Raw genomic sequence first — 21,699 nt, forward strand, 5'->3', positions numbered from 1 at the left:
GCCAGGGCGCCCCCCGCGGGCCGCTGCGGTCGCCGCCGGTCGTCGGTCGCCGGGTTGGCGTTTGGAGCGAGGAGCAGGAGCAGGCGGGAGCTGGAGGCCCGACGCGTCTGCAGGCGGCGGCGGCGCAGCGAGGAGTAAGCCCCGGGTCAGCGCGCGCCGGCCGCGGAGAGGAGCCCGCCGGGCCCCCGCGCCCCCGAGCGCCCGCCGAGCCCCGCGCCGCGCGCCCCCGCCTCCCCGCGGGCGCCCACCCGCACCCTCACCGCACACGTGTGCGCCCCTCCGCTCTGGAGCGGCTGCCGGGGCCCTCGGCGACGCGGGGGAAGGCAGGGCCGCGGCGCCCCGGCGCTGAACGTCTCCGATACCGTCCCCGGCGGTCGCGCCGCGCGCCCCACGCCCCGCTCTTCGGCTCGCCGCCCGCCGGCCCCGGGACCCTGCCATCGCCTCCCTCGGGGCCGCAGGAGCCGAGTTCAGATCCGCCACTCTGCACCCAGGACTGACACACTGAACTCCGCTTCCCCTTAACTTTCTCTCGGCTTCCTAGTCACTGGTCTCTTTTTACCCCCATCTCGTCGCTCCAAGAAAACTTTTTCTTACTCGCCAAAGTCAGAGTTCCCCCCGCCCCCTACTATACTGTATTAATATTTCCACTTTTGGAACTGCTGACATTTTCCTTTTTAAAGGAATTCAAGCAAGATACCTTTTTTTTTTTTGGACTGGACATTAACCCTCCATCGTTTGCAAAAAAAATTCGTATTTAAAAGAGAAAAATATATATATATATATATATCTACCCGATCTATATTTTAAGAATTGTTGGTTTCTTTTCGGCTTACTTTTTTTTTTTCCTCCACTTTTTCCTCCTTTTAAAAAAAAAATGCACTACTGCGTGCTGAGCGCTTTTCTGGTCCTGCCCCTGGCCACGGTGGCGCTCAGCCTGTCTACCTGCAGCACGCTCGACATGGACCAGTTCATGCGCAAGAGGATCGAGGCGATCCGCGGGCAGATACTGAGCAAGCTGAAGCTCACCAGCCCCCCCGAAGACTACCCCGAGCCCGACGAGGTGCCCCCGGAGGTGATTGCCATCTACAACAGCACCAGGGACTTGCTGCAGGAGAAGGCGAGCCGCCGCGCCGCCGCCTGCGAGCGCGAGCGCAGCGACGAGGAGTACTACGCCAAGGAGGTTTACAAAATAGACATGCCGCCCTTTTCCCCCTCCGAAAGTAAGTGCTGTTTTTCGCTTCTCTGTCCCCGCGGCTTGGCGCTGCCCGGAGCGCCTCCGAACCGCGGCGAACGCCTGCGGAGCTCCGCTCCGCCCTCCCCGGTCTCCCGTCCTCACCCCGTGCCCCTCCTGGCCCGTGGCGTGCTGGAGAAAGTTAAGCTGGAAAACGAACCGTCCACTCGATTTCCTCCCTCCTTCCTCTCCCCCAACGCCTCAAGTCTTCAGGAGACTGCCCCCCGCCCCCACCTTTTCTCTTTCCTGAAATGGTTACTCGGCCCCTAGCGACGGGTCAGCCCTCTGCTGTCAAACTAGGGGCGCTCCCTGGGCAGCGTGGAGCCCTCGGACCTGGTGCACGAAGGGTTAAAACGAAAGCGGCTCACACCTAGCCGCTCCGGAGGCACCCCGGTGCTCGGCGTCTATCAGCGGGTTCCTCGGCCCCCTCCACTGTCTCCAGCTCCCCCTGCAAATGTTAGCTTCGCCAAGAAAACCCCTTTTGGAGACCCCCCCCCCTCCCAAAGAACCCTCAATCCTTGAAGTAGCTTTGCCATCCGTAGGTGTTTCCCATGCCCCAATGGCAAGCTATTGCAGCCACGTCCCCTTTTGACTTCTCCTAGGACTGTAGAAAGCACAACTCGGTTTCTGCCCTCTGTGTAGAAGGGTTTGACCTCACAGGTTTGTTTTGGTTTATATTTTTCGTTTTTATATTTTTTTTTTCCAGAATTCCACCAAACCTGCCTTCTTAAGATCGCCTTTCATTGTACTGTTTTGTTAATGGCTTAGGTTTAGCAGATCGTTTTTCTCAAGGGTTTATCACTTATCTTTTCCAGTCTTGAGCCCAGTGCCCTCTACCCTTTCCCGGGCTCCCTGCAGTTTTTGCGGTGCATTCCTAATCTCTGATAGAGTAGAATCCTGGCTTCTCAGAGGGCACTGTCCTCCTAACCCGCTGGCAGGCAGTAGCAACGGGAGTGAAATGATTTATTGGGCACCTCTTTTAGGGGAAGGGAAGACACCAGTTCGTTTAGAATTATTTCAAAGGTCTTCTTTAAAAAAAGAAAAAGAAAAAAGAGGAAGAAGCATTGGGCGATACCTGAGAGGGTTAAATACCAGGAAGAATAAAAAAAAAAAAAAAGGAAAAGAGAGAAGGAAAGAAAACCTCTTCGATATTTGCATATTGCAGATCCCAAGCCCTATACTTTTCATTGGTTGTCCATTTCTCTCCTCCCCTTTCCGGGCCCTATGTACTTGTTGGCTGCCTTTGCAAAGTCTCTGTGTTTTGCCTGAATAGATAATGCAGCCATCTTGGTAATTTTATCCTGGAGGTTCTAATTGCAGGGTGGTGCTTTTCATTTTTAATATTTATTTTTAGTTTGACAAGTTGTAGCTCTGTGACTTGCCATGTCTTGTAATTGATGGTCTTAGAATGTCAGCTGATGTGTCTAAACCCCATTTTTCCTGGCCACCTTTATTTCCCTGCAGGTTCTCCTCTTGTCATTTGATAGCAGAACACATAAAGGAGATCCTGGCAAGCAGGCTGGTTTTATTATTGTCATTATGGACCATCCATTAACAGCGATGATAAATACGCCCCACCCTGTTTATTCCCCTCGGGAAGTAGGGTTTCTACCTAGGGTGGAGCCAAGGAAGTATTAGGAAAGTTCATTGTAATTAGTCCAAACCCATTGACATGGAGCAAGGAGTTGAGTCAGTTTGCTTTCTCTAGCATGTGCATGCCTTCTGCTGGTATTTGGGCAGAGAGGCCAGTGTGCTGTACTGAAACTGAGCACCTTATTCCTTCGATGTTTATCGGCCCTAATGAACTGCTGGCACTTTTATAACCCAGAATGGAGGTCTGACTTCATCAGTTTAGAGGTGTGGAGAGAATGTTACCCCAAACCCAAAAAGGCATTGATTCTTCGTTCTCTCGAGCACCCTTCAGCTGGCAGAGCTGAGATGCTCCAACCCAGAGCTGTTGTCATCACCATATTCCTTGGAGGATTCAGAGTATAGCATCTATGACCAGTGTGCGGATTCTCCTTTCCATCCCATCCCCAAATAAATGTAAAACTCTCAGTCCAGAATTAAAAAAAAAAAAAACTGTCAGTTTTGCTACTGACTTCTCACAGTGCGCACTGGGAGTTTAGGAGCAGAAAGCCATATTAAGAGCAGATTTGGTACTACTGTGCGAGGGCTGGGGATAATTTTATAGAAAGTAGGTTAACTGATTTTCCAGCACTTTCTAGTTATACTGGAATATAGTGAACGCTTCCAAAAAAAAGGAAGAAAAGAAATCACTCCACCATATTTTTACAGGGCAAATTGAAAGTACAGCCCTGGCTTATATACCAGATTTCCCTCTTTAGGACTTCACTGCCTGACTTTTAACTCTGCCGCCACTGCAGTGGCGCGGGGGAGGGCGTGTGCCTGCCATTTCTTGCAGTGAATCCACGAAGGTCATAAGCCCCAGAGATGAAAGCATGGGAAAGATCACTGGCTCATATTTTACCATCAAGTTATTAGTGCTCGGGGAGTGACTTCAGCTCAAGTATTACAAATATGCGCCAATTATACTCAATGAGCTATATATCATTACAGATTGCTGATAGCCCTGGGTAGGACATTTTATAAAGTTCAGACTGAATATTTTTAGCAATGTAGAGATTTAAAAGTAAAAATATAAGAGATATTGCATATGCCCTAAGGCATATTTTGTCTTAAATATTATCCTTGGCCAAGTGCACTATATAAATACAGTAAATATGAATAGAACTGGCCAGGTGCCAATCTCCTGGGATGAATTTTAGTCAAGAAGGTATTTATGGGATATAAATAATACTGTGTCAACATTTAAAGAAGGCGTCTGATTAGTTTGAATTTATTCATATTGATCTTTGCACATGCTGTTAGTTTAAGGCTCAAAGTGGAGTTATGCTAAGGTTTACCGATAGTTTTCCTGATGGGAATTCGTGGGCCTGCAGTCCTTTTGGCAATCCATTTGAAGTTCAAGTCACAGCCTTTCAAAAGACACTGTACGAGGCTCAGGAAATTTAGAAAATTAATAGCACTAAATACAATAAGAATCCAAGTAATTTACAATAAAAAAAATCTGCAGGAGCTTGGACAATCAAAAAAAAAGAATAGAGAGAAACTCTCATCTTCTTTCTTCTCTCTTTTTCATGGAAATAAATGAAGCTAAACGGGGATGATTCTGCCCCCCAGGGGACATTCTACCTTGTCTGGAGACATTTTTGGTGGTCGTGCCTCGGGGTGGAGGGGTGCTACTGGCTTCAAGTGGTAGAGCCCAGGGGTGCTGCCGACCACTCTGCAGTGCCCTGGGGAGCCCCACCCGGCAAAGAACTGCCTGGCCCCCAATGTCAATAGTGCCCCTGTTGTTCCTGATATTTATTTTGGGTTACTGAGTTCTGCTAATAGTACCATTTAAAAAGTAATAACATAAAAATGAAACATCTTTATTAGCACAAGGACATTCAAATGAGAGCATCGAATAGGAAGATAATCAGAAATAGTTAAGTGGAGAGGTTGAATGACCCCATTTTGTATGGCGAATACTACAGTGATCTTAAAGCACTGCATTCGAGGCATCAAAAGTGCCCATTCGTTTAGCCTCTGGAAGGCTGTTGAACCAGCCATTAGCTTCAGTCAGCAGCCACGTGATGTTAGTATCTGGGATTTTCATTGCAAGGAAAATAAGCTGTTCATGTTAATGAAAAGTAGATTTTCCAAGCCAGGCAATAGAGGAAAGAAAATAATCATATTGGTTTATTCTATCATATTGAATGAGATAAAATAAAATATACAGCCTGAAAAAAAAACCACCGTGAGGTTTCCTTTGTAATTTTTTCACATGAATGTTAAACACTTAATACCTAGCCAATGTCTTCTTCTATTTCCTCTGTAATTTTCCAAGTGAAGGTGTGGAATGTAGAAGGAATACCTCTAACACTAGGGTTTGGGGGAAATGTGACAGCAGTCTATTCATAAATATGTCTTTCTATATAAAAATTGCTGGTCCGGAAAAAAAAAAATTGCTGGTCTGTTGGCCAACTGCCCAGTGAAGGAAAATATTAACAATTGCTGGGGCATTTTTGCTTTGTAATCAGAGATTTCTTTCTCTTTTTTAAGTTTCTCTGTCTGTTTGTGTGGGGCTTATGCGAGAAAGAGAGATCAACAGACAGTGTTGAACCCCTTCGCTTCCAGAATGTTTGTGTTACTATCGCACAACAGACCAATCTTTAATTCCCCCATTTTTACTGCATTTTGGTTGTACTACTCTCATGCCTAACTGTGGCTCCTTTTAAGCGAGGTCACAGTCTCTTCCTTCAGCATTTCCTCTCTTTTCTTTCTTTTACTTTTCAAAGACTAGGAACAACTCTCAAAGAAATACGCTGCTTATAACTGCAGCATTTGGGCAGCCTTTGCTGCCAAGTGAGGCCAGCCTGCTTTCCCTGAGGAGACCTGACAGAGAGACCTGCCAGGCAGGTGGTGACCGCTCCACCTGGCCCAGGGAGAAGAGTGCCCTGCCGGGCTCTACAGCGACCCCTGTGGCCACCTCGGGGACTGCAGATTTCGAATTTAGACTCCCAGGAGAAAAGATGATGTAACCCCGTCGTGGCATCTTTCATATAAAGATATTAAAGAATGACAGATCATTTTTCCCAGTGGAAACCGAGATGTGAATAAAAAGGGCTAATGACTCACTGTTGAGCCCACATCCATCTGGGTTAGAACAGAGGAGGTCAGTGACTCCTAGGCAATTGCAACACATTCAAGGCTGCGTTTTTAGAAGGTTCGGGAAAATACAGTGGAGAAGTCTTGTGGAGGCGTCTGCTCCCGGAGAGGTGTGGAGGCCCATGACTGAGGTGGAACTGGGTCAGACCTTCCACCTCCACTACCCTCCCACCCCCTGTATTGATTCAGTAGTAAACTGTAAGGTAAGCAGTAGGCACAGAGTGCTTGGGGGAGCTCTGAAAATAGCCCTTTTGGCTATCTTGATGTAACATTTCCGGTACCGATGGGATCCTGGAGAGAGGATTTGGATTTGCCAGATTGTGCTTGCTCTACTTCTGCAACACTTCTCTTTAAGGGTGTATCCCACCTACAAACTGCAAGCCAGTTCTCTCCCAACAGTTTGATGCAGTGTGCCTCTGGTGGAAATCAACAAATGCCTCCATTGTCATTTTGAAACTGTACAGTGAGCTTTTGTTGTTTCTGTTGTTTTTTTTTCTCATTTTTTAAGAAACACAGTTTTTTAACCTAGGGATTCAATGTTCTCTGGGTATTTTATTTTAAATTTAATAGCATGTTAGAGATTCTTTGATGGGTTTGTTTGGAAGTAAAATTTTTCTTGTCATTTGTTTCAAAGAAATTTGCGTCTTGCCTACAGCGGAGCAGGTTTTGTTTCTCCTCTAATCTCTGATATCCAGAAGTGGGCACTGTTGCCACATCCCTATCTCCTGGGTTGCCTTGGTGGGCTTGATTCTGCATGTCTGTTCTGTTCCCCACAATTCTGAATCCACTACTTGCTCTTCACTGTTATGGACTGTGGTTATGCTGGTTAAATGCATATCGTGTCCACATTTAACGCTGCTGAGTTGGTGAGAGAGAACAGGGGTCCAGCAATGTCCTGGAACCACTTCAACTAGCCTGGGATGCCTTAGGCTCTACCTTGTTCTTTTCTTTGTAAGTTCCACTCAGTGAGTGCATGCCCCTTACTCAGATTGTTCTGCCACTTCAGTGGCACTAGAAAAGAGAATGGCCAGGCTGGTGCTCCACCATGTCTGGATACCATCTAAACCTCACATGAGAAGGCCCCACGAGTATGGACTTCTTAGGTAAGAATTCTGATCTTTTAGATAACATCTGAGCCCTTTCTCTGCATCTCTGCATGTATGCACGCTCTAGTTTCACCATCCTCTGCATTTACCCCAATCTGGCATTTATTTTCATGCCCCTGGGCCTTTGTTTATGCAGTTTCTTCCCCTCGGAGACCCATCTTTTAAAACCTTTAAACATCCTTCAAGGCTTATTCAGATGCTACCTCCTCATGAAACCAAACTTGATTTTCCCGGTCATATTTAATTGGTCTTTCCTCTGCACTCTCACAAGACAGGTGTTTGTCTCCATCGCAGCCTATTTTCTTTTGCTCTTGGTCAAATCCAGTTGTGTTCTGGGCTGTTCTCTGCATTGGTTCATAAACTTCTTTACAACAGAAATGGACCCTGACTTATATGTATTCTTACAAAACCTAGCCTGTCTTCATTAGCTCAATCAATAAATGTGCCAGCAATTCCCTTGAGCAAGTAAGAGTAACCACCCGAAGAAGGATCTGTGTGTTCAAAGCTTCAGAACCAGGATAGGCAGAGAGATGAAATCTCCTCACCTTTGTTGTCAGGGAAAATGTGCCTGATGGACCACATCGCTATGCTAAAGGCAGCTTGAGTCCTCCTAAGTCCGTATTTCCTGTTTCCAGTTTTACAGATGGCACTAAGAATAATGGGAATGATGGTGATGAAGATGATGATAGCTAACCTGTACTGTGCACGTACTGTGTGCCAATCACAGTTTTAAAGATATATAATATTTATTTAAATCTTTAAAGTCTTTTCTATATGTACTCATTTAATCCTCACAGCAACCCTATGAGATCGGTACTGATATTTTCCCTTTGACACACAAAGACATGGCTGCAGCTACTTTTAATGGGGACATCTTATTTAATTTAAGGCTTTCAGTCACCACAAATAGTAGAGGCTCTCATATGGAGAACAGGAGCTGGAGCACAGGACTTCTCTTGCCCTCTTGCCAAACAATGCAGTGCATCTACAGGCTCTCCTCCCCTGCCAACAATTACATCCATAAGCTTGGACTTCTTTCCCTCAAGGAACTATATCACTGAACACTTGGGTCTTTTTTCTTGCCTTTAACAGTTTCAGCTTTAATTGCTGCCATTGTTTGATTAAAAAATTGTGATTCATTGCATCCCTTTTTTGCAAGCGTTTTCTTCACAAAAGCTTGATGAATTTGATTGGTAGCGGACTCATTGTCTTTTTCAGTTAGTTTATTTGGGAAGCCAGGATGATGTCATACAATGAGCATGGGCTTTGGAGACCGACAGACCCAGTAAGTAAAGAAAGGAGAATAAATAAAAGGGAATTGCACCAAAGGAATCTCAGAGGTTGAAAAGGAAGCAGAAGCATCAAAAGACAGAAAGGCCCCTGCCAAGCCTTTGGCGATCGTGGAAGAAGGGGTCCTGTTTTAGTTAGCTATTTGGTTCTCTCAGGGCAAGCTATCCACATTGCCTTGGCGACACTTAAGTTACTTCCTGTTGAATTTGGATCTTGGCTCTGCCTTGATTGGCATTGTGGCCAGATATTGAGGTCGCATCATTTAACTGGACCTCAGCGTCTTCACTTGTCAACATGAAGGGAATGACACCTGTTTGCTGAGGTTGTAAAGACCTGAAGATGATGCATTTGAAGGAGCACCCAGTGGCTGCTTCTGGCACTTGGTAGGCAGTCATCACACCGTGGCAATTATTCATTGAATCGCAAACATCACTGATCTCAAGATGCACTCTTATTTCACATCCCTCTAGAATATCCCTGCCAATGAAATATAACATGCCATTGTGCATAAGAGAATCTGGATCTTTACCAATATTAAAATGTGAGCAATCATTAGACATTGTTTACATATTAGTAGACTGAAAGAATAGCTGTCCATGTGCAGCTGGAACAGAAGGCTATACTAGAATCACATGGAAAATCGAATTAAGTGGAGACATGCTATCTGCCCTCTGAAATCTTTTCTACTTAGTAAATGTTAGGAGACACCAACTGGTGATATCCACTGCTGGAACCTCTGGAACCAAGAGCAGGAGGTTTGCTCGCCGCCTCCCAGTCAGAGTGTCTTGCCATGCGTGCTCCGTATGCTAATTTGCAGTTTTAATTTTTCTGACGTCTCAGGATTTTATTGCTTGTTTCAGTAAACTTTTTTAGGAAAAGTGTTTAAATGATTTTAACTGATCTCTCTGGAATATGTATATCAGTCACAAAGCACCTGCCACGTTTTCTTTCTGGGTCATCAAGGATGAAATTAGAGGAATGGAGACCAGGAAGTAGAGCGCATGCCTCTTCTTGTCCTCTGACAAGAGGATGGAGTGGGTTCCTCAGAGAGGGACAGTTCTCCTCTCCCAGCTTGTGTCGCTCACCAAAGGCCAACACGCAGTGGGTGCTGCCAGCGTGCTTCCAGGCCTGACTCAGCAGCCCCCCACAGGTCCCTGCTTCTCACCGCCTCACCTTGGGACAGTCTCTTGTGGGAAGGAAGCCGTCGTGGCTAGACGCAGGCAGATCCCATTTCACCTCCATAGCCAAGCACTGCCCACAGCACTCTCTTAGCTGTCAGAAGTTCATTTTTCCTTGAAAGCGTCAGGAGCGGAATGATGTTTGAGAGTAGGAGCCTCAAAGAGGAAGGTGGACGAGAAGAAGGGGAGGGAGGTCGTCAGGAGTCACCACAGAGGGCGAAAGGAGGAGAAAGGAAAAGCTGGGATGTGATTGCAAAGAGGAGCGGCCACACTTAGACGCTGAGTCGCTGTTAGCTGGGCAAGGTGTCTCCTCAGGTCCTTAGCACGCTGGTTTGGCTGAGAGCGTCGGTTCCTGTCCAGGAGGAGTTCTGAGCGCTGGACTTGGTGCCTGGTAGGAGGGAGCGTCTCGGGACGCTGAGAAAGCGCTCCTCTGTGGTCCTCGCTGTCCCTTCCTCCTCCCACAAAGGAGCGCTTGGATTGTCACTGGAGAAGTCAGGGACGTGTGGGTATTCCTTTGACCACACCAGACTGAGGAACTTAGGGCAAGTGGAAAGTGCTTTTTGGAAGTGACCAAGCCCAGATCTTGAGGAAATAGTTGGATTGCATTTCCAGCCCTCCACAGGTAGCCGCGGGTGGTCACGGTAAAGGAGAGTTTCGCCCTTTCCTCAGGCCTTCTTACCTGCCTCTAGTGTGGTAATGATGAAGCAGGTTATTCCCAGGAAAGAGATATCCGTGTTTCTGAAAGAAAAGCCATGGAGCAGCTATTTGAGAAGAAGACAGTTTTTGTGGAGTTGTTTGTTTCAGGAAATACTGTAGCATCTGGTCTTAGGAAAGGAAAAGAAAAATGCTGTGACTTAGACCTTGGCCCTGTTCGTTTGGCTTTCCCTATCTAACCCACACCACACTGACAAATACCACATCTGTCTTGACAAGCTAGTTCACAAATAACTATTCATTCATAACTTTAGACTGTCGTAAGAGGCCTTTTTTGTTACTTCTGCTTGTGATCGAGAATGCAAAGTTTGGTTTTGAGAAAGGCACCGAAATAACCACAAATCCACTAGTCTTTGCAGTACCATGAAAGTGCTAGCTGAAAAAGAATACTCTGTATTTTTAGTGTGTTTTAAGCATATTACAATATTCATTGTTCCCAAAGCATAAACGGGACTGTTCTTGGAAAGATAGTTTTTAAAGTTACTCATTCATTCCTGTATTTTTTCGGTAATTTCATTGCTTCCTAGACCAAGTTTTTCAGGCATGTAGCAGTACCTTTCCTTTCCTTCCATTTGGGGATTTCATTCTTACCAGGTCATTTATTTTCCTTTCCACATAATATTGATTTTGCTTCTGCTTTGACATCCTAACGACCATTCTACCCAAGCTGTTTTTACTTGCTTTACAATGGACTCTTGTAATTAAGCTGCTGATTCAGTAAGTCCCCCAAAAGGTGGACAACTCACTCAGATTCTAATTTTGAAGGATAAAAAAAGAAAAGCAGACCAAAGGCATTTCTTTACAGAAGATGGGTGATTTGTGGAAGGGCCTGTCTACTTGGAAATCTGTCCAGGCTTTCTGTGGGTAAATGCTTCCATATCTACGATGATCCCTTCTGGACTCTGGCAGTTAAGGAGAGGAAGACAGAGGTAGAAGGTAGAAAGCTCCAGAGCTCCTGACTGCCCCGTGGAAGTGGCCAGACAGAATCAAAACTAAGTTTAGCCATCTCCGCAGGTGTCGGTAGATTAGATGCAGGCAAGCCAGGGTGGTGGAGTTGAACTGTCTTCAGCCTGTTTCATATCTGAGCCATCTTGAGGCATTTTTCAAAATCTTGCTGATTTGAATACTGGTTCAGTCATGTATTAATTTTGAAGTTAAGTGGTTAAGGGTGTGACTGAAGTCACTGGTCAGATGTGTGGACTAAGCCTTGAACTGTCACCATTTCACCTCTAAACTTGTACTTTTCTCCTCCCTAGAATGAAGTGAATGGTGCTAGTTTGTCTGGAAGAGAAAGATATTGGGAACGATTTCCACTGTCAGAAAATACGAACATCGATAATAAAACTCTGTGAATAGAGTCATGGATAATTTAATTAATTCTTTGTCGGGAGTACTCTGGTTTTAGAAAAAGCCTGAGCCAAACTGACCCTGAGTCATTATCCATTCGGGGTCAGCAGTTTGCCCTTTCTTAGTAACAGTACTGGGAATTCTCAAAGTAGAGTAGCAACTCATAGTTTAGCATTGGGGAGGAAATGAATAGTATCCTCTTGTAGAAATTGCTGTAATCATGAGGGAGCTGCATTAGATGTTAGTGCGTGGTGGTGGGGGGAAGCTGGTTTGACGTGGAGTTCAGTTGAGCATTTTTTAAATGTTTAATTCTGCATAAGAGTTCACTGAAGCAAGAATGGCTCTATCCTATAGACACTTTCACATTGCACGAAACCACTGCTTACTCAGGGCAGACAACCCTCAGAAGGGGCTCATTTTTTCTTCATGCCTGGGTAGGATCTTTACGAACACAAATGAGGTTTTGTAAAAGGCCTTCCTAACCTGTAAGTCACAAAGACCTCTACCAGTGGTTTTCAAATTTTAGCACGCAAAAAAATTCTCCTGCGGTGCTTATTACAAATGCAGATTTCCAGATTCTTGGCCCTCATCCCCATTCTGGTCATTATTCAGTAGTTTTAAGGGACCCTCCAGAAATCTGCGTCTTAACAAGTCAGGTAATTCTCAAGTAAGCAGTTCAGAGGCATACTCTAGAAACGTGCTTTCTGTTTTGTTGCTTTATTTCATAGTTGTGTCATCATAGGCAAAAATGAACCACTAAATTTAGCTAACATCATAGTCATTTAATTATTTTTGTAGATCGCTCATGACAAATTTTAATTCCGGGGCTGTTTCAGTCTATGTCTTGAGTCGTAGTCTCCCATTATAAATTAGTGTGTGCCCAGGTGCTTCTGAAAAGTATTATTTTTCTCAGCCTGTTAATGTCTCTGAATTTCATTGTTTCACATTTTACAAACGCTTTCACATGCCTTGTGATTATTAAAAAAAGTGTATCCACACCACAGCACCACTCCAGTCACAGAAGTTATTGAAAATTGATTATTTTAAAATCAAGAATTGCTTTCTTTGGCCTAGACAAACACCGTTAGCCTCTCTTATATCACCATCCAATCTACAGCCTTAACTTTGGAAGCACTGGCTCAGAGGGCACACGCTCTTTCAGCCCTGCTTTAAAAAAAAGCCAAAAAGAAAGAAAAGAAAGGATGTTAAGACTGCAGCTTACTAGCTGAGTGGAAGTAAACCAAAGGTGATCACTTGAGGGGTGCTTCCGGGAAATCGTCACTGGCAAGAGTTGCCTTGGCTTGTTGCCACCTAGACTCCCGGGCTGACCTTGGGGAATCCTGGAGGGTCTTCATTGAGAGAATTGTCCCTCTTTTGCATCCCAACATACTCTGGCCTGAAGAAGGTGCTGTTTCCCAGGAAAAGGCGTTGAATCCCCCCAGAAATTCTTCATCATGTCAAGAAAAAGTATTTCTAATCTAGCAATTTACTCTGTGTATTCTGCCATTCTCTTGGAGATTACTCACGATAACTTTCAGCATCTCTTCTTTTTAAAAGTGAAGCAAATATTTTATTTAAATCATTTGCCAAACCACGGCCTATCCAAGTGAACATAATGCAACATTGTTCTTAAAAGAAGAGGGCGCAGATATGGCACAGACACAATCCAGGGTCTATCAAACTTCTGTCTTGAAAGACCCCTCACCTCGTTTCATTCAGCATCTCTTTTTCAAGGTCTGATATGAATGAGAAAACTTTGTTTGACTTGCCAAATCTTGTGACAAACAGTTTATATCCAGTGTAGCGTCCCGTCTTTGCTGGCTGGTTATTTGAGGGAATTTTCCTCCTGGAAGACTGGAGAAGGCTCTAAAAATAAACAGCATGGTTGCTTGTGGGTGGGAACACGTGTGAGCAGATGTCAGCTGGAAGCAGCAGATGGTGGCAGTGTGAGAGCAGCCTGTGCTCCCACCAGCCCTGGGCCGGGCTTCCCTGCCACGCAGGCTGAGCAGGCCCTTATCTCTGTTAAAGAGTAGTCTCGCTGGAGGGGTAACCCTCGCGCTTGGGAAAACATGTCGCTGGGATCTGGGTGGTGGGCCGAATGAGGTTGGGGAAGGTTCAAGAAGGTAAGTTGTGGGGGCTGGAAAAAGTCATTGTGGTCAAGTTAAAAAAAAAAACTTGATGAAAGACACAAATGTAGCACAAAATTGGAGGAGGATCAAGAAGGCCTTTGTCTTTTACCCAAAGCAGTTTTCAAGTCAGATGAGAATAGTGGCAGTGGAGACATGCCCTACCTAAATAGAAGGCGCTTGACTTCTATATCCACGTGAGGAACTAGGGAAGAGTTCTATTCACAGCAGGCACAGGGATTCCTTTATCAAGTAAATTAGATGATGAGTATTGTTACATTCCTTGACCACCACCTTTTTGTCATTTGCTTTTTTTTTTTTGAGGACCCGGGGTGGGTGTTGAACCCAAGGACCTCGTATGTGGGAAGCCTTCGCTCAACCACCGAGCCCCATCAGCTCCCCCTGAGCTGACTCCTCCGTTTTTTTTTGCTTGTGGTTTGTTTGTTTTAGGAGGCACTGGGAACCGAACCCAGGACCTCCCGTATGGGAAGCAGGCACTCAACTGCTTGAGCCACATCTGCTCCCCAGTCATTCGCTTTTAAATCTTACAGAAACCTTCAGGAGTAGCATTATTGTCTGCTTCATCTTACAGAAACAGAGGCTTGGCTAAAGTAAGGGGCTTGTCCGAGGATTTAAAACTAATCAGCAACAGAGCAGGGATTTCAGTCCAGATCTTCTCATGCAAAAATCCTCTATGTATTGACTCCACCACGGATAAGAAGCCTTTGAACTCTCAGCAATATTTTCTCTTCATTTTGGGGGTATTTCCTTTTTTAAGGATACCATGGGCAATCTACAAGATCTGGTGGCTGTTGTTTTAAAGAAAACAAACTTCAGAATTTCAGTATGGAACAACTATCATGGAAGAGATGTTTAATCCAGTTCAAGGAACTCCAGCTTTTAAACTGCAGCTCAGAAGCCTCAAACCAATGTCCATGTGTGTTTTTGACTCACTTGAGAAGGAGTTTTCATATGTGGGTTAGAAATGATGACAGGTGGTTTTAAGAAAACTGAAATCCAGGCCAGCCAACGTGAAAAGGAACATAAAAAGGTTTTATTCTGCCTAGATCAGCTGTCTTTTGTCAAAGGGGGTCAAGGGCTTTCCTCTCCATCTTGGCCTCTCCCAGAAGTCAAGGTATTGGTTTGCCATTTCAGGGTATAAATTGTACATTGTTATTCTAACACCGGGGCATATGGGGCTGAGGGAGACGGGAGTTCGGGAGCCTGAGTGCTGGCTAAGGGAGGCCAGGAGAGCCGGGACTAGAACCCAGCCGTCCTCTGGATCTCTGGAGTCTCCTCTCCTGGCCCTGGTTTTAGCCCCTGTCCTGAGGAGCTGGGAGTGGATAGTACTGGGGGGATGATGAGAGCATTTGGTGAGTCCTGCTTCTGCTTTGAATCTGTGTGTAGCTCTGTACAAGGTGTCTGTTCAGTAAAATAGCTAATGACTGTGCTTTTTAAAACTCCTAGCTGTCTGCCCAGTTGTTACAACACCCTCTGGCTCAGTGGGCAGCTTGTGCTCCAGACAGTCCCAGGTGCTCTGTGGGTACCTTGGTGAGTATCCTTGTCTGCTTTATACCTCCTTTGCCGTAGCGGTAGCAAGTCCCTCTTGACTGTTTGTCTCCTGTGGGGAACTGAGAGGCAAGCTAGAATTCTGGAATGCAGCCTCGTAGCTGAGCCATCAGAACGTGCCCTCAGCTTTCCAGTCGTAGTTTACATGAGGAAACTCATGAAGAGCTTGAAGTAATACGATGACGTGATTACAGAATGGGGAAGAACGGATAGACGAGCTCTGTGTTCCAGGAGTTACACAGCGGTTTGAAGTTTTAGACTCCCGACCCTGTGGAGGGTTGGACAGCACGACTACCTGTCAAGGGTCCCATTTTTTGTCAAGCTGTGGCACTAGAAAGAGTGGGCACAGACAGTGTCTTATTAGTTTCTGCATTCTTATTCCTGGCACAGAGGAGTTGCTCCGTGAATGTTTCTTGAATTGAACTGAAGTGGAAGAAGGAAATCTTGTTCTCCTCTGAGGTTCTGGGGGGAGGCCTGTGGGAGAGGTACGCCGAGGGCACGATTTGTGACCTTCGTTTCGATGTTCCTGTGTGGAGTGAGGAAATGAACGGTCAGGAATCAGGAATCAGGACTTGGCTGCCAGTGTCAGGGAGCTTGCCACTTGCAAAGACACCTAGACCTGCCCCTCAGACCCGGCGCAAACTCCTCAGAGCCAGCGCCACATGTTAGGCTGAGACCAAAGCCAGAGAGCCCCACCCTCTCTGCTGGGGAGCATTAATCAATTCGGCCAGCATTTATTGAGTGCCTACTGTATGCCGGGCAATGCGACCGCCGCAGTGCCTCGGACGTGGGTGGTCCTGAGGCTGAAGGGATTCTGAGTTGTCCACAAACCACGCTTGGGACGAGTAGAAATGAAAGAAAGCCTGGCGTCGGTCCAGTCAGCATTTTTAAGGCCCTGAGAAGGTCCAGATTATGAGGATTCTAAATGTGGGCCCTGGTACCCGATAGGGACAAAGGGAATGTTTTTCTTGCCATGGTAGAAGCCTGTGATAGCTTACTGTGAAATTTACCATGCTTAACCTTGCTTCTTGGGAATTGGTATAGTTTATTTACAGTGATCCAACCTGTGGTTTCCTCAAAAAACAAAACAAAACAAAACCAACAACAAAAACTGATCCTGTTGACAGTATTCCATTTATTTTAGTTCAGAAAGCCGCTAAGTGACTTGAAGTTGCCATGTGAATAAAAAGAATGAAAGAGCAGAGGGCATGTAGCTCTGTGTTTAAGCACCTGCTCTGCATGTGCGAGGGTTTGATCCCTGGTACCTCCTTTAAAAAAAAAAGAATGAAAGATTTAATCCATGCTTTAAAAACTCCCTTTTGTGTGACAGATTATATTTGTTTTCAAGACCTGGATTTTTATTTTGTTTTACTATTTAAGCCAAGGAGTTAAAAGTCCAGTTCTTTCCCACTAGCGCTTTGGAGGAAAACATTTGTTGACTGCCCCTCTGTCCCTGGCATTTACAACCCACCATCCTAACCCTCCTGTCATCGGGGAGGGGGTGGGGATGGTCCCCTTTTTCCAGGAACTTGTGGCTTGGAGGGCTAAAGACCTCATTCCTGGCCACAGAGCTGGTTAGCAGCAGAGCCAAAATCTGAATTCAGGTCTAGCCTGGATGCTTTCCACGATACCCCAGAGACCCCAGGCATTTTTCCCCTTCCGTTTGGTTTCCCTTTGGAATCATGTCCCATTAATTTTATAACTTTCTTACCTCCAACTTTGGATTAATTTCCTTTTCACTTTTTTCCCTCATGGTAAACAAGTCCAGAGGCCTCCCCTGGTTCCTGGGGTGTTTTTTTTTTCCTTCGTAGACTCTTCTCACTAGGGTTATTTTTGGTCATTGCATTACTGCACGCTGCCCTCTTTCTTGAGTTAGAAAACCTTGGAAACCCGCTCTGCTGCTCAGTGAGCTCAGGAAAAGCAGGCATGGAAGGGGAGATCGGGGGCAAGCTCCTCATAGATTCCCTTAGAGTGGGAGGCTTTTTGGTCCCACCCGGCTCACAGGCCTGTGGGAAAACTGAGGACCCCTTGCAAAGCCTCCACGCAAGACTGCTGAGCAGTGGGGCTCTGCACTTTTTTTTTTGTCTGTGTTCTTAGAAATAGTAATTGAGTAAAAATGTAAGTGAGTATATGCCAGGGGCAAGCGTCCAGGGTCAGAGCGAATTTCTCCATGCTGAGTGTGATTCTGATCACTCGTTAAGTAGAGGCTGGCTGGTGCCCAGCGGCTGGAGGGCCATCCCTGTCACCTTGGGTGAACTGCCTCTCCATTCCAAGGAGACGCTGGGCGTGGCCTGGGAGAGCTGGGGCCCGCGGGGACGCTGGCTGTTCGCGCCCTCTAACCTGGGTGTAGTTGGTAACGCCGTGTTCTGACGCCAAGCACTGGACGGAAAGCTCTGATGCTTCCTAAGCCTTGAACACCATCGCTGCGTCTCATGGCTCGTGTGGCTGCAAAGTGCTTTTTCTCTCTTTAAATCCGTTATCCCCAACGTTATTGCTTAAGGTAGTCATGTTATTGCCTGACGTTTTCCCCGATAAGATAGAAGATTCTGGAGGGCGAGCAGCACAATCTCTCTGTGAATGACTGGATTAACAGTCAAGAAGGTGAATGGGTTTCAAGGGGTCACAGAGCAAGAGGCTTTTGGGTAACTCAGTTAGGCTTGCAGGCTAGGGTTCCTCAAAATGTGGCATTTGTGCATTTGCGTCTGGTGAGGTCTCTGGAAACCAGGTTCCCGCGCCTTATGCCGGGGCCTCCTGAACCAGACCCTGTGGGCAAGGTGGGCCTGAGGAGTCTGCAGGTTTTAAGCAGGTCCCGCAGGTCAGGCTGAAGTTGTGCAGCTGTCAAGGCCGTGCAAGACAGATGACGCGGGGCTAAATCAGCCGTGGAAGGTTCAGCTCCGGCGGGGCCTTCAGCCGGGCAGCTGGCCCCACGAGTGTGCGAGGCTGGATCCGCAGCACCGTGTGTGGTCCATTTGCACAAGTACGGACAGATATCGAGGCAGACTGTCACTAGCAGGATCACACGTACCCCTTGCTCACCGCAGGCCACAGTCCAATCCCGGAGCAGGAGGGAGGATGCTAATCTCACTTCCGCCTGCGTGAAAAGAACCTGACCTTTAAAAGGTGATCTTCAGGGGACGGCCTGGCGGATTCTAAGGCCACTTTCCTAAGTTCGCCTCGCTGGTGCCTTGCACCATGACTCAAAGCCTTGTGCTTCGCTGCTGTGATTGCTTTTGAGGACTGGGACTTATAAATATGTATGTCTATTATGTTTTAATTGTTTGATATGTAAAGAATTTGTTTTGTTTTTGATGAATTTAAAATGGTTTTCACACAACATCCCTTTAAGGAAACAACGAAACTGGGGACAACAGACCAATTTTGTGGGTTTTTCACACAGCTTTTCATTTTCTATGGGGGAAAAATAGAACTCTTATGTGCATGTCAGCTTTCTCTGATGTGATTAAAAAAACACTCTTTAAACCTTTAAGACTTTTTTTTCCCCTTAGGGGTACTGGGGGTGAACCCCAGACCTCATACATAGGAAGTAGGTGCTCAACCACTGAGCTACACCCACTCCCTCTTTAAACCTTAAAAAAATAAAAGTCCAGAGAAGAGGACTTCTTGCACACTGAGAGTGTGCAAAGAAGCAAATTAACCACATGGGTAGTAGATGCCTGCTTTGGAAGTTAAGCTTGGGAGTGTCTCCTTCATTCAGGTGCCTTCCACTGGGTGACCGTGGAAAGGGGATGTTCAAAGCTAATGTATAACATATAAGTGACATACATTACACAGTGTGTAAGTTAATAGCCGATGTAGAATTCCCCAGGATAGTGTTTGGTTGCAGCCCTGCCAGCCTCTTCATGGCCTGAATCCCATTCTGGAGCATTGCATAGGGTACAGATCTAACCAACCATGGAATGTAAATTCTACCCTCTCACCCAAACTCAGATTCAGGGACTGTAGTTTTCTCTTTCCAAATGGTGTTTTCCTCAACTAGAGGTATCAGAGCAGGTAAAAATTTGACCCAGCTATTAAGAAGGGATGTTTCTCTGAGCAATCTAATGCCTCCTTTTATTCATTATTTTGAATGGTGCACTCTTTTGACTCCAGCCATGCAGTATGACTATTTTATAATGACGGTAATTGTTTGCCCATTGAACTATTTAGATATCCCATTCTTCTACATGGTCTCTCCTACTAAACAGCCCACATGGCTATTAAAGTATGAGAATGGTGGTTGTTGTTCATTTCACTTCCCCAAAACTCTTCAGTGACAAATTCCTACAGTAACTACAGATATAGGTAACAGTTTTAAGATAAATGTCAGATGTGTACAGATTTTGTGGCCAGACAAAGGTAAATACAGGACCTGCTTAGGATATATTCATTTGTTAAGGGACAGTTACTGAGTATCTGCTATGCATCAGCCACAGCTGAGAAATCCGAGAATAAAACAGCAGAAACCTTTGCCAATGGGGAGCTTACATTGTGCCGGGGGAAGATAGACAGTGAACAATAAAGATAAGAATATTGGAATTTGATAAATGCTATAGGGGGAAAAGTAGAGCAGGGTCGAGGGATGAAGAGGTGAGTGGCCACTTTGCTCCAGCTGGCCACAGCAGATAGGCTGCACTAAGAAGGTGGCATTTGCAAGGAGCCTGGGAGAGGTGAGAGAGTAGCCCGGACCTATCTGGGGGAAGAGCCTTTCTGGCTGAGAGAACAGCTAGTGCTGTTCCTGGTATGTTCAAGGATGATCAGAAGTGTATTTGGAGATGAAATTAGAGAGATAATGGGAGACAGGTCGTGTGGAGCCTTGTAGACCGTTGCCAGGTCTGCAGTTTCTACTCTGGGTAAAAATGGGGGGAAGGGTGGTTTTAGTTGAGGAGTGCCATGAAAGGGACACCCTGGCTGTTAGGGTGAGGATGTCGTGAAGAGTGGCAACAAACCACTACAGAACTTTCTACAAGAAAGTTCATTTAGGAGGTCGTCGTAATGCATGGGCATGACACTTGCAACTGCATTTTGACGTGAAACGGCACTATAACCAAGATCCCAAGTGGACCTGCATTGTGCTAAGTCCTTTCTTTAGCAAATAGATTTGTAGACAGGTGAGAGAGGATTTTCTATATGGAATCTGTATTTTTTTTGGTCTGTTTGATTGCCCCTACTATTGAGAATTCATCGATTCCCTTCCTTTATGGAAAGAGGCTGGTTCGCACCCTCCTGTGTATGAAAATAACCTCTTCGCCTCCCACCTTGAGGTGACAGGTGGGGAATGGCAGTTGTTGGTGCTGGCACTTGCTGCGGGAACGGGGTTGATACCTAATCGGGCACTTCTTTGACTTGCTGCCCGGGGACTCAGGACACTAAACCCCTCGGTGACCACATTGAGGAGGATGACAAACTCCCTTCCCTTGTGAGAAGCGGAGAGTTGGGCTTAGCAGGGTCTTTGGCTCTGTCCAGCGGTGCCTGGTGCATGAAATAGACGTGCCTTTGCCTAAACCCCAAAACGAGGTCATAGCCAGGGAATTTTTGAAATTATGTCTCATTAGTCACCGAGCGTTGCAGCTGGAGCAGCGTTTGCTTTCCAATTCTTAAGTTTTGAACAGCAGGGCTTTGCACGGGGATGTTGACTTTACTTCTTCATCCATCTGTAAGAGAAACATCTATTAAGAATCTACCGTGCGCCGGGTGCCCCCTGGGCTTGGTGGAGGATAGATGGAGGAATACGGCAGAGCCGTGTCCTCGGGAGCCTTCAGTGTGGTGAAGAAGCCAGGCAGACCAAACCCAACCAAACAAAAGCACAAGTGCCAACACCATGTGATAGATCCCAAAGTCAGACCATCTGCTGGGTCAGAAGAAGAATTGCTTAGCTTGGGCTGCAGGAGTGAAGGAAGCCTTCTTAGGGAGGTGATATTTGCTGCTTGAGAGATGACCTTTGAGATTATAGCCTGGCTCCTATCAAATGGGATGCTGTCAGGGTGCTTTAGAAGGAAGAGATTTGCCCCTTTGTGTTTTCTTTCTCTGTTAGCTTGCATGACTACCATCTAGATGAATCAGAAGATAGTGGAAACACTGAATGTGGGCACTGAGGAAACTGATCTATTCCACACTGAAATACTGAGCTGGGAAATAGGACAGTGTGGTTCTATCTGGTATTTATTATTTAAAGGTGACCTACTTGGAAGACGTAATTGACCTATTACATGTAAGATGCTCTACTGTGGAAGTAATGGGATTCTGTGGAATATGGCATTATTTTTCAAGCTCAGGGTTTCTATCTAGAGCTTTTCTCCCAAGCTCAATGGCATACAGCATTCCTAAGACATGCCCTCCGTGGGTTGGCTGTGGCTCTGCCCCATGGGATCTTCATTCTGGGATCTGGCCTGAGGGAGCAGCCCAGA

The 21,699-nt window shown here is 46.1% G+C and overlaps 1 protein-coding gene across 3 annotated transcripts in view; it reads left to right on the forward strand.

Moving 5' to 3' along the window:
- Positions 1 to 286: 286 nt before the first annotated feature.
- The window catches only part of TGFB2 (transforming growth factor beta 2), a 78,197-nt gene continuing 56,784 nt past the window's right edge, over positions 287 to 21,699 (forward strand). The window contains exons 1-2 of one of the 3 annotated variants that reach the window (XM_004480218.5): positions 296 to 1,220; positions 15,194 to 15,277. In XM_004480218.5, coding sequence (XP_004480275.1) covers positions 875 to 1,220; positions 15,194 to 15,277 — 430 coding nt within the window. In that variant the 5' untranslated portion in view covers positions 296 to 874. Of the gene's footprint in view, positions 1,221 to 15,193; positions 15,278 to 21,699 lie in introns of all 3 variants that reach the window. The other 2 variants (XM_004480220.5, XM_004480219.5) reach the window with 2 other exon arrangements.

Source organism: Dasypus novemcinctus, chromosome 13 (assembly GCF_030445035.2).
Source record: "Dasypus novemcinctus isolate mDasNov1 chromosome 13, mDasNov1.1.hap2, whole genome shotgun sequence".
NCBI lineage: Eukaryota > Metazoa > Chordata > Mammalia > Cingulata > Dasypodidae > Dasypus > Dasypus novemcinctus.